Source organism: Hyposmocoma kahamanoa, unplaced genomic scaffold (genome assembly GCF_003589595.1).
Source record: "Hyposmocoma kahamanoa isolate Upper Pololo Valley unplaced genomic scaffold, ASM358959v1 209, whole genome shotgun sequence".
Taxonomy (NCBI): domain Eukaryota; kingdom Metazoa; phylum Arthropoda; class Insecta; order Lepidoptera; family Cosmopterigidae; genus Hyposmocoma; species Hyposmocoma kahamanoa.
This window is the reverse complement of record NW_020653730.1, coordinates 75,813-89,570: the sequence shown is the minus strand read 5'-3', so window position 1 is coordinate 89,570 and position 13,758 is coordinate 75,813. Positions and strand designations below refer to the sequence as shown.

The 13,758-nt window shown below is 36.3% G+C and overlaps 1 protein-coding gene across 1 annotated transcript; it reads left to right on the top strand.

Annotated features, from left to right (window-relative positions):
* The first annotated feature begins 4,159 nt into the window (after positions 1-4,159).
* LOC113227309 (protein GVQW3-like) lies at positions 4,160-4,525 on the top strand. Its single transcript, XM_026460197.1, has one exon. It carries the CDS (start codon positions 4,160-4,162, stop codon positions 4,523-4,525), a length of 366 nt encoding a protein of 121 aa, XP_026315982.1.
* Positions 4,526-13,758: the final 9,233 nt, after the last annotated feature.

Below are 13,758 nucleotides of genomic sequence, written 5' to 3'. Positions count from 1 at the left end.
CACTAGTTTGTTATAATTATTAATACAAAGATCGAACACTCAGAAAATACACTAACTTCTTCATTATTTGCGGTTTTCACTATGTCAATTGTAGGAATTGCTGTTTTTGTCAATAGTCGAATCTTTTTGCCTTCAACAAAGCTGTCTCCATCGAAATGTATCGAACAAATGGTGCTAAATTTGGTTGGGAACCAATCTTTGTTTCCCGTCGCATCAATCCATTTTTCTTTCAAATTTGGGTCATGTGGAAAACTGAAAAAAAAAGAAACCTTATAACAAAATTTCTAAGGTCAATATTTTTCATAGCCCCGCACTAGGAAAACCCTGGGTCGTGCCATAGGCAACTACAAATTTCACCATAACTCACGAGAGAAATAAATGAAGACCATACAAATACTTGTCACTACCGAGACAGCCATTTATAGAAATAGAAACCATTTACTGCAACGCCACATTATAAAAAAAAAGACCAACATAACTAGAACAGAAATAACACAAAAAACAGCGTAAAACATTTAAACAACAAGTTACATAATACTCTACTGACATGTGTGCGGCTGTGGCGTGTACAAAAGGATCCCATGGTCCCAGGTTGTGACGCTGGTTTTCAATGGGCCCTAGCCGAGTGAGTGAGAGTGACGGACGTATGCGTCCAGAAGTCCAGAAACAACTCTCAATTTAAAATCCCTTTGTTTTAAAAATCGGACAGAATCGATAACCGTTTTGTTTAAAGTTGGACATCACTACAAGCATCCATTCTTTTCTTCCATACAATTAGGGCGCGAAGATGTAGGTATATACCTCAAGTACTATCACATATTTTTAAATAAAAAATTACGGCGAATGCGTAAAAAAATAAATAGAATTTATTAATTCCTTGCACCACTGAATATCATCGTTCGAACATATAAATAAATGACTGGCAACCCAAAATTATACATAGCAATGTCTATGCTTCAAATGGTAGATGTCCAGCTATCGGGATTATTTAAAAAATAGATCTAATCATCTTGCTTAACAACCATTACTTCTCTTATTATTTATTTATTACGAGTCCTTTATTATATTATTACAGTATCTAATAAGGTTAGCTAAAATACTACGTCTCAAGCTGTTAAACTATTTAAATGACACGGTCGAAACGTCAACGTCAGTCATAGACGTTTTTTTATTCCTGTTTTGTTTGGTGCTTCTTTTGAGTATTATTAATTGTGTTTTTAATGTATTCATCCATTGACTTACAAATAAATGGACGTCGGGTCCGCGCTAAAAAGTGTCCGAACTTGCAGGGCGTTAAAATCGTATACAGGGCGTCAATCACGCTTTAGTCTTCGTTTGTTCGACTGACAGCGCGCTTGTCAATGATGCCGTATTGTGTAGTAAAACCTTGTAAAAATTACTCAACTAAAGTGAAAAATCAGGGTGGTATATCATATTTCCAGTAAGTACTACATTGTGTTATCATAGTTATCATTTAAAAGTGTTATTTTATGCACTAGTATGCATCACTGATTTTTGGCTATTATTTAAGAACATTCTCTCGATCGCACCCGATTGTCAGCTACAATGAAAGCTGTCAAATTACGACAATGCACGTTTCGTCATTTATTCTCACAATTGTAGGATTACATTTTACAGCAATTTCTATTAAAATTGAAAAGATTTCTGTTAATGCATACTTCCCTACATAATTTTAGAAATTGTTTGACATAAGTGTAACCTTGGTACACAATTGGGCCTAAAAATGAAGGATCCTTTGTATGAAAATGATAAAAGCTGACAGTAAAAGAATGCATTATCTGAAAGTATTGCTTGTTCGATATTCATGGCCTATTAACAAAGGACCACAAATATACCGCATCAAACAAAAGCCGCAATGTATTACGAATCATCAGGCATACACTTGTTTGTATTTTTGTTTTGACGAAATTCACCACAAAACCAAAATAATTGTTTTTGTCTTCGTTTGTTCGACTGACAGCGAAGCAAGCAAAATTAGACAGTACTGCGATGACATTACAATTTAAATTCAACGTTTTAGCTTTTTCATATTCCTTTACATGTCACTACGCTTAAATAGGTTGACGAAAATAAATTACGCATTATCTGATTACGAAATGACTTACCGGTGAAACGAGACGTCCGTGTTTAGTCGTTTACTCGTATGTGTTGTGGTGTTTTTGCAGTTTGCGATGGCACAATTTGGCATTTTTCGCGTTTTTAACTGACGTCTATCCTCGATAACGGCCGGGCGCTTTCTGAAGCGTAGCAGCGGCAACTAAGCGTTTTTATAATATATTATTACATGCATTGCGCACGCGAAGTAGAGTACACAATGCTACCATCGGAAAAAGGGCACGACTGACATTTCTATCAAAAGTGAGTTTCATATACATATTAGCACTGCTAATACAATATTCTATTAACTCAAAAAGTCTATTTTTTCGGAATCAATGAAAAACGAATTACTCACTTCCCGTGAAAGATTATAAAAATGTAAATATAGGTCAAAGTTTATTACTGAAATTTATTTCCTACTTGCCAACTATATTTAAAAATAAAAGAGACCTGAGTCACGAGTGGACTGTTTTGTCCAGAACTAGCTACATAAGGTTTGTCTGATTTGGAGTTAAGTAGATATATTTTAATTGCTGTATTCTAACTACGGTTTTATTGACGTGGACAGAATAAAATTTTACATTCTGACATCTTCAATTTCACGTATTTTGAATAACAACACTATTGTAATAGCATTGCGAATGTATATTCGGAATCAGGGAAAAAAACGATCGACATTATAAAGGAAGTGTTTTTTTGAATTTGAAATAACTTTCTTGTTTTTAAATTGTAAATTCTACGAGTACTTTAATTCATGGACGTACTCCTCCGAAGAGAAGGTTTGGAAATTCGTAATTCAAAAATAAAACAACAAGCGACTCTCGAAATATGATTCCAATTTCAAATATTTATCGTATTCCAAAAATAACGCAATAAAAGACTCTGAATACGATTCCATCTTCAAACGTAGTCTAAAAATAAAACAACAAAACACTACCAAACTTGGTGCAATTTTCAAATTTCGTATTCCAAACTTAAAACAACAATAGACTATCGAATTTGCTTCGATTTTCAAATTTCGTATTCCAAAATTAAAACAACAATAGACTATCAAATTTGGTTCGGTTTTCAAATTTCGTATTCCAAACTTAAAACAACAATAGACTATCAAATTTGGTTCGATTTTCAAATTTCGTATACCACGAATAAAACAACAAAAATATGTCAAATATCCATGGCATTCGGTTAGGATTTTAATATAATAGACAATTATTAGAATAGAATAGAATAGTATTATTTATTTCGGACCATGAGGCATAATAATGTTAGTAATACAGTACATTTTTCTTACGTGCTATGGTTAGTACAATACAAAATTACTTAATTTTAGTGAAAAGAAGTGAAAGTCTATACCGCTACCTTACGCACGTGTAGTTGCACCCAATGTAGTTGGTAGGGGCAGTCCAGCCTATTGGCAACAACGGCTAGGATGCTATTAGCGCTTGCTTGCTATTATTGCTATTATTATTTTTTTAACCGACTTTTATAATACCAAGTGACGGAACGTAGAAGCCTGGTGATAGTGGAAATGTAAACATTACTGCGTTTCGGTTTGAGTGGTAAGGGTGCCGGTGAAATTACAGGCACATGGGACTTATCAACTTATGTCTCAGGGTCGTAGTGGTTCAGATCTTTGCGATTTAAAGCTCTTGAGTGGTACTGCAAGTGCTTTAGATAGACGTGTCGCTTACCACCAGTCACGACTTGTTTGTTCCGTCACTTGGCACCATAAAAAAAGTCTTCTTGGACTGTGTAAGTGCACCGCCTTAGATATTTTTATAGAAAGAAAGAAGAAAGAAAGAAACATTTATTCAGTACCTTTAAATTGTATGTACAGGGTCCGTCCCAAAAGTATCGAACATTTTTTTTGGGAGTGTTGCCGAACGGCGGGAAGCGCTCCGCTTGGCAACAGAAAGTGGTGGGGGGATCTAGCCGATACAGCGCGACCGGTCCCAGTTGGCTCCGAGCACCTGGAGCGGCAGGACGTGCGTTCGCGTAGAGCTCTAAACGACACCTCGTCGAAGTTTTTAAAAGTAGCGCGATGACGGATCCGTTAGAACAGAGGTACGCAGTGAAATTTTGTGTTCTACTCGGCAAAAATACTGTGGAAACCAACGAGATGATTAAACAGGCCTTCAAGGACAAAGCCTTGTCCGAATCCTCGGTCAGGAAGTGGCACAAGATGTTCCGTGACGGAAGGGAAGAGGTGACCGACGAAGCCCGCTCTGGTCGTCCTTCAACATCGCGGACCGACGAGAACGTTGACCGTGTGCGTCAGCTTCTCAACGAGGATCGTCGTCAAGGAGTGCGGTTGATAGCACAGACCCTCAACATCGCCAAGTCGACCGTGCATCGCATCGTGACCGAGGAGTTAAGGACATCCAAGAAGCTACGACGAGGGCGCTGAAGGACCTACCCGTTGACGTCTTCCAGGGGGCCTTCCGGGCATGGAAAACTCGCCTACAAAAGTGCATCGATGCTGAAGGGTGTTATTTTGAAGAGTACTAATGTATGGTACCGATAAGTTCAATAAAAGTATTTTTCCTGAAAAATGTTCGATACTTTTGGGACGGACCAGATACATAAAAATAAATTAAAACTAAAATTACTGATACTGAATGGGCACCGCTCAGCATTAACGCACTAAACTAATACTACAAAAACATTGACTTATTTAAATTCGCAATATGCGTACAAAGAATTTATGATGCGACAAAATGTGTGATGCTTAACTATATCTATACCTATTGTTAATTTATTTTTTTATTTATTTTTTATTTATTTATTTAGGTTCATCAACAATTGTTACATCGATACATTTACATTTTACATTGGTAAGAGTATTTAAACTAGATGCACAACTAATTAAAGATGAAACACAGCTTGCATTAAATTGAGCAGGATAGTCTTAATATTACATTATATCAATACCAGGTGAAAAGAATATACTACATATAAAGTTAAAATGAAAATTAAGAAGTTAATGTGTAGTGAAATTTGTTTTAACAATTAGTTTTAAAAATACAGTACATTTACGTGCCTAGGATTGCCTTACGAAGGACGGCCATCGAGTCCGAGAAAATATCGACTTTTGCACTATATTCGTTGTGCAGTCTGGACAGACGACAGACCGGTGAATTGAAACCCAATTTAGTTCTCCTGTGTGGTGGTGACAAAAGAGCAGTGATCTTTTTACGAGGGTATCGATGAGGAACGCTAAATTTAAACATTGTTGTGAGTTGTGGGCAGTCAATCCTGTGGTTGAATATTTTGTGAAGGAAGGCTAGGTCCAATAGATCCCTGCGCTTTTCGAGTGAAATCATTTTAAATTTTTTTAATCTCATTTTATAAGAGCGTAATCTTTTAGAAGCACCGGCCTTGAAAGTCAAATTATTAATGAAGCGTTTCTGTACCCTCTCTAGCCTAAGTGTGTGGGTTGCATAATGCGGACGCCACACTATAGATCCATACTCCAAGGTGCTACGAACAAAACTATTATATAATATTATTTTTGTAATAGGATTCTTGAAATTTCTGCTGTTGCGGAGAACAAAACCAAGAGTTTTAGTTGCCCTAAGTATAGCCTTATCAATTTGAGGTACAAAAGTAAGTTTGGAGTCTAATATAATACCCAAGTCCTTGATTGTGCCCACTCTTTGCAAACAAGTACTATCCACGTGGTATTGGTAGTCTACTTGGTTGAGGTTACGTGTATAGGTTATTTGGAAACACTTACTTGCATTAAGTTCCATGCCATTTGCTCTACACCAGCAATGAATTTTATCAATATCCATCTGAAGGGCCTCCGAATCGGCAGTACCATTGATTTCTTTAAGAATCTTGAGGTCATCAGCGAATAAATAGGGTGTTGAGTTACTTAATATCGCAGGAATGTCGTTAATAAATATGTTAAAAAATATTGGACCTAAATGCGAACCCTGAGGTACTCCGGACGTAATTTTGAAATAGTTAGACTTGAACCCATTCAACACCACACAGAAAGAACGATCACATAAGTATGACCAGCACCATCTAAGCATGGGTCCAGTGACACCACACGCGGACAGTTTGTCAATCAGTAATTTCTGTGGAACTCTATCGAAAGCCTTACTGAAATCCGTGTAGATTACGTCAACTTGTTTACCCACATCTACGGACGCTAACAGTTTCTCTACAAATGTCACCAGATTAGTTGTGGTTGATCTTGACCGCAAGAAGCCATGTTGATGATCGGTAGAATGTTTTTTCAAGAAATTTTGAAGAATGGGCACGACCAAAGCTTCGAAGATTTTTGCAAACGTACTCAGAATAGAAATCGGTCTATAATCACTAACCATTTTGTCATTGTTACCTTTGAAAATGGGAACAACCCTAGCAACTTTCCACTGTGTTGGAAAGATACCGGATTTTAGGGATTTGTTGTAAATAATCAATAGTGGAATTACTAAAAGAGAAGCACATTTTTTTATGAAAAAAGGGGGTATGTCGTCAGGCCCCGCTCCTTTACTGGAGTCTAAGGAGTTTAAATATTTTAGAAGTGAAGTTCTTTCTACTTCTAACACAGCAAGTGAATCGTTATTAAAAACAATCTGGGTCCATGCAGTCGATTCAAGTGTATTGTCAACATTTGGTAAATTCACCGAGTGCACTGATGCGAAAAAGGATGCGAACAAGTTACAAATTTCCTCTCCGTTCGAGACATTTTTGTTTGAATCTTCGTCCAACATTGACGTTGGGTAAGAACTCTTTCCATTCCTCTTATTTTTTATATGCGTCCAGAACGATTTGGGATTTTCTTTAATATTACATTCAATTTTACTAGTATAAGAGTTGTAACACGATAGAGCCAATTTCTCGCATCTTTTACTTAGCAACTTTAGGCTGAGTTCGTCCAAAGGATTATTGTATTTTCGAAATTTTAGTCGTAATCTATTCCTTTCCTTTAGACGCTTGATCAAATTATGTGAAAACCACGGCGGGTACTTGCGATTCTTAGGTGCGTGCAAGGGTACGAATTTTTTGATAATTAAGTTTAACTCAGAGTAGAAGATATCTACCATCACATCAACACAATTACTGTCACTGAACTTTTTGCTCCAGTCAATATTACTTAGATCTGTTTTGATAGAGTTATAGTCTGCTTTATAATAGTTATATCGAAGTTGAGTAGGATTGTCTTTCAACGTCTCACAGCCAGCGTGTGGTGTTAGGTCTATTTCAATCGGTGGATGGTAAGGGTCTAATTTGCTTAGGCAAGCAGGGCTGCCAACAACGCGACAACTGGTTGCATTGGTAAGTACCAAGTCTAATATTTTGTTGCTCTCATTTACCACAAAGTTACACTGTTCCAGACCGCACTCAGAACAAAATTCTACCAATGGTTGAGCATTCCGAGGTACAACATATGCGGAGTCACCGACCAGGCTCCAATTCAGGCAACCAAGATTAAAGTCACCGAGCAAACAATACAGTGATTCAACATTACGCCGATTAATAACGCGATAACAATTCTCAAGAAAATTATCTAATATAACTCTGTTTACAGGAGGTGGCAAATATACTGCGCATAGTGCAATTTGTTTAATAGCGTCAGAAATGTTTATATCAATCGTAACCCACAGATCCTCACAATTGCTTTCCCAGAATGCAACTCTAGAAGAATTGTGTTTTTTAAGGACAGCAATAAGCACGCCCCCACCATCTTTTTTGTTTGAGTAAGCAGAAACCCCTCTATCTCTCCTGTAAACAGCGTATCTAGTATCGAACAATTCCTCGTCTAGTACACCATCATTGAGCCAGGTTTCAGTTAAAACCATTATATCAAAAGCACTACACTGAACATTTGTATAAAAGTTGTTTGTTTTAGTGCGCAATCCTCTAACATTTTGATAATATATTTTGAACATTATGAATTTTAAAAAGGAAAAAAAACATTTTATTTATAATTAATTGATAATTAATTGATAATATTATGTTATGTATGCAAACACCATTCAACTATCAAACAAACTTAATTACATATAAAAAGAAAAGAAAAAACTATTTATTTCCTAACTATAAAGTTGGAACTGATTTCAAAAAGTATAACCGAATTAGGCCACATATACGTACAAAATCCATCAATCCAATCCATTTATCGACAGCAATCACTAGCTGCTTGTAAGTGGGCAACACTTTTGCGCAATGAACTTTCAATAAATAGTCAATCAGGCCGTGTGGTTCTTTAGGGGGCTTTATTATTATTATATTCGACGCGTGGCCAACAGGGAGTCCTACATGTTCCATAAAAAACCGAGCTCATGAATGAATAATAAACATGTTGGTTCGTTTCTACCTGCTTCCTTCAAACCAGTCACATTCCTGTTTAGGTTTTTTGCCTTCTGCATCCTGTCAGAACCACGACAGCTGATTACAAACAGCTGTGGCACATCGCGTCGGTGCTTCGTACACAGGGCGGAATTTTGAAAATGTTTTCAAGGGACCATGTTTTAGGTTTTAACGACTGTTTTTACGTCCTGTTTTAAAATTCAATTTAAGTTTTAATTAACTATAAGTTTCAAAGTTAAGGTATTATTGTTCTACGCAGTACAGTCGTTGCTTTTCATTGAAAACCAGCGGCACAGTCCTTTTGCGTACACCGCAGCTGAACAAATGACGGTACAAATTTGTAGTCGTTATTTATTTTGTTGATTGCTTGTTGTCTGTTTTGCATTACTTCGTTTTCTTATATTGTTTTCGAATTTTTTTATTTTGGTTTTTAATTCTTTCTATTTTGTTATTTGTCTAAGTATTATTAATCTCTTGCTTTTTATTTCTGTGTTGAAAAGTGCACCAAATGTAGTGTTTTGTTGTTTTATTTTTAGACTACGTTTGAAGATGTAATCGTATTCAAGAGTCTTTTATTGCGTTATTTTTGGAATACGATAAATATTTGAAATGGAATCATATTTCGAGAGTCGCTTGTTGTTTTATTTTTGTAATACTAATTTCCAAATCCTCTCTTCTGAGGAGAACGTCCATGAATTGAAGTACTCGTAGAATTTACTATTTCTATGCCAGAAAGGGAACGCAGAAGTTGTTATTATTCTAATGAGATTAATTTTAAAGTTTTGTTGTGCTCGTTATGTCACTGGTGTACATAAACGGTAGGTATATAAACATAAAATGTAGACATAGGTTCTGTACATAGCTTGTCACAGATAAAGTATTGTCGGTAAGATACGTTTTTAAGTGTTTTGTTGCACTACTCGTTACAGACGTTACATATAATACAGTCACGGCTTCCTCCTAGTGGGGTAGACAGAAACTTAGGATGTATCTCAGACATGTGGAAAGGTAGACCTTGGCTAGCATGTCTTTAAAAACCATTGAGGATATCCTGAAAAAAGTCCAGGCCCAGGTCCAGTAGGTACTAAGAAGAAAAGGACATGTAGGAAAAGATTTCTTGTTACTTTTGACGTGGCGTTTAGAATGTCATGTCCAAAAATCAAATTGGATTCCGTGGTCTTTGTTTTTTATTTCGCAATACGAAACTTCTAATCGAACATGTACACATACACATAAACATAGTCTTATGTTTTCTGATGTTTTATTTTTGGAAAATTAGATTTGATAACCTAATTTTTGATAGTCTTTTGTTGTTATATTTTTGGAATAAATACCAAATTGGATACGATAGTTGTTTGTTGTTTTTGGAAGTACAGTATTTGAAAAGCGTATCTAATTCGGTAGTCAGTTGTTTAATTTTTGAAATTCCACATTTGAAATTCAAACCGAATCCGATATCTTCTCTTATTTATTTTGAACGTATTCCATAGTCTGTATTGTTTTATTTCTGAAATATTAAATTCTTAACTCGAATTAAATTCAAGAGTTCATCGTTACATTACGAATCCAGTCTTACTCAGTTGTACGTTGCTGTGGTATTTTGTGTCCTATTTGACCAGCCGTCAACTCGCTTGCGTCACTTGTTTTGCTGCACGGAGCGGCAACGTCGCCTTTCTCTCGACATCATCCACCTTAACAGGATCCCTCTAACAAATACTCTCCAGGTGTACCCAGATACCTGTGTAAATTGGATATTATATACGAACTGTTGTATAATGACAATTTTAACAAGAACTCCGAATAACGTGGGTTTTGTATATGCACGTGAGGTTTTGAAATTCTGGTTGGTGTGCAAGCGGTCCGTCTGGCTTTTATAAATAACCAATTGTGTATGATCCGTGCTACAACGAGTTTTAAAGGCACGTGAGGGATTTTGGTATTTCGGTCACGTTCTGTGCGCACAAAATGCCGTGTGACTACGTGATATTTTGTACGTAGGTCTGTTTTGGTTCAAATTAATGAAGTAGGTAAATAATTATTAAACGCTTATTAATATGTTTTCTTGTGACGTACAACGTATTGGCGTACATACAAGTAGAACATTGACATACATACTATTACGCCCTTCTCCTAGTGGGGTAGACAGAGCCTACATAACTTAACCTACGGGATTCCCATGTGTTCTGTATATCGTTTAGGTTCTCGGGTTTCTATCAGAGAAAAGTATATGGAGGCTGGTATCATGACTGTGGCATAGCAAGAAGATATCCATATATATAATATTAAAACCTTAGAACTAAGTTCCAAATTATGGTACCACAATTTCGTTGAACTAAGGTAAACGGTTCTTTTATGGGGAACTGTATATGTTTTTGCGATAAGGTTCCGGAGCATGTACGTGTTAGGTAAAGATGTATGAAAATACGACAAGGGTCTAGATTCCACACAAATATGATGAAAAATGTATTCCATAGCATTTAAATTTATTTGAAAAGCGCAATCCGTAGACTTTCTTGCTCGTTCTTCTCAGGGAAGTCAGTATACTGAACGAGCAGTAGCTTAAAAAATTGCGTTTTCAAGTGTGAGTTTAAGTCAAGTAATCTTTGAGAAGAATGAACAAGAAACTCTAGGGGTTGGTCTTTGTAAATATAGATTTGAATACATTTATCATTTACAATATTTAATTTAAACATCTTCAATCGAGACTACCTGCTAGAGCTAAACGGGTCACAACCACGGATTCATGTCATACAAGTACGCAGATGCAGTATAATAAACCTCTAGTGTACTTTTTGTTCCACACTATAGTTTTAAACCTCGTAAATGGAAAATTTTGAATATCAATCGGGATCTTATTATAGAAGCGTCTCCATTGCCCCTTAAACCTATTTGGAGACTTTGTGAAGACGACTATCAAGAACAGCTAGTTTATTTATATTCCTCGTATTAATGTTATGTTTGTCACTGTTTATAAAAATATTAATATTTTTCTTAACATAAATAACATTTTCATAAATGTGTACTGTGACATTAGTGTAAGAATGTTAATCTCTTTAAACTTATCCCTCATACACACTCTGGGGCCCAGATTATAAATTGCCCTGACTTCAAGTCTCTGCAGGATAAAGATTCAATTAATTAAGTTTGTTGTAATTTATTTTACCTATGGAATAAATTCCTATTTGACTTTGACGTTTACCCGTTGAAGGACTGCAATTGCGTTTACCGTAAAGTTAAGTATGATAAGTACGGGGTACCTTGTTTCACAATACGGATTTCAAAAACTACGAGTTTTACAGTGCTATTTTCGAGTCCTTTCTGTGTAATTGCCGCCTAATGATTGTCCATCGAGAAGTATCAACAACGTATTGACAAAATTCAATGACTTACATTAAAAATGAGTGTCATACTTAATTTTGACTAGAGAATTTTGAATTTTGAATAGAGTTTATTTCGAATCGACGTACTTCGACAAAACACATCTTCGACAGGTCACTAGTACAACAGAACACTTCTTCGACAACACGAACATTCGTTAGGTCACTACACCGACGAAAACTACTTCGACAACACATGTATTCGACGGGTCACTATTCCGACAGAACATGAAATCGACAAATGACTGCTTGACTAATAGCTGTTAATTATTTCTCAGACATATTTATATATGAGATATTCCTCTCAAGAATGTAGTGGTCCCTAAGTAGTCTCTCAGTACAGCAAATATTGATATTAAATATTTCGTGCTCTGTCGGTGTAGTGACCTGTCGAATGTTTGTGTTGTCGAGTCAGTTTTCTGTCAGACTAAGTGACCTGTCGAACATGTGTTTTGTCGAAGTATTGTTCCATCAAATTAATGTGTAGTCGAAGTATTGTGTCGAAATAGTGTTTGTCGAAATTAGTATGACACTCATTAAACCTATGGCACTAACAAAAGTAGTGACATATTTGTGTGCGGCTAGAGACGGGCAGTGGGTTAAAACCCAATCAACCCGCCCGGGCTTTAATCCTTTTCTGCCCAAAATCTTGGGCGTAAACGCTGCGAAATACTTATTACAAATTTCAATGTAACAAATATTTTTAAGGCGAAAAAGAGGCAACTTCACACAATATCCACCTTGAATTCTGTGTATTCTCTATAATAAGGATAATATACATTATATTCCGATTCCGAAGTAAATAACGCACACACTCAACATAGCCCCGCACTAGGGAAACCCTGTGTCGTGGGTGCCATGGACACACACATAGACAACCACAAATTACACCCAAACTCACGAGAGAAACAATTGTAGGCCATACAACTATTTCTCCCGGCGCGGGAATCGAACCTGGGACCTCTGCGTGGCAATCCGGCATGGTAACCGTTCGGCTACGGAGGCAGTTAGTTTGAAGTGCATACGATCTAACGATTTTTTGTTTAGATTTATTTCAAAGCGATTTTCAAGCAAAATGATTTTAACAGAATAACAAATACTATCATTATTGCTAGTGATGTAACAGACCTCTGCTTCTGCTCCCGCAACTGCGGAAGTTCCGCACGCTTTTTCATATCTGTTTCCGTTTCTGCTTCTGAAAGTTTTACAACGGAACTTTTATCAGAAATTTATAATTTATAACGTTCGTGAGGTTTCAGCAGTTTTGGTTTGTGTTATGTGCATTCTGCAATCAAACACAAGCTCTATTTGGAACTATTTTGTTGAGATCTTTATAGTATTTACACTTCCTCTTCCGCAACCGTTTCTGTTTCCGTTTCCGCTAAGATTTGCATCACGAATATAATCTCAGTGGAGTTTAAATTTAATGACTGTGACCCATTGCAAGAATACTAGCAGAATTCGGCCCTAGTCCCTACATCATCCTTAACTAACAACAACGCTTTCTTATTGCCTGGTAACTTACGAGTTATTTTGAACTCTTCAATCTCACGATTGTTATTCAAGTGCGTAACAAATACGCCATACAACAATGCTCTTTGAGAAATGACAACAAACCGGTATAACGAGTTCGTCTATAAAATCTACCCATTTAGTTGCTAAGGGGTGACATTTCATATCAATATAACGCCCGAAAGGTCCGTGCGGTTTTTTGCCACTAGCTCTAACTTCGAACAAAAAAAAATCACTTTTATTTATGGTCATTTTAAAAATAATATAGGAAACAAAAGGAGACGCATTGGGCCCCAATTCTGTCATTGTCATTCCATTATGACTCCACCGAGGTTATATTGCAATCTATGGTAATATAGGGTCTTCCAATAACAGGTTTCGTTTTGATATGTAAAAAAATGAGTATTTTTAGGCGAAAACAACG

Bases quoted from the DNA above. Each gene is read 5' to 3' on its own strand.
- LOC113227309 (XM_026460197.1), top strand. From the start codon at position 4,160: ATGACGGATCCGTTAGAACAGAGGTACGCAGTGAAATTTTGTGTTCTA.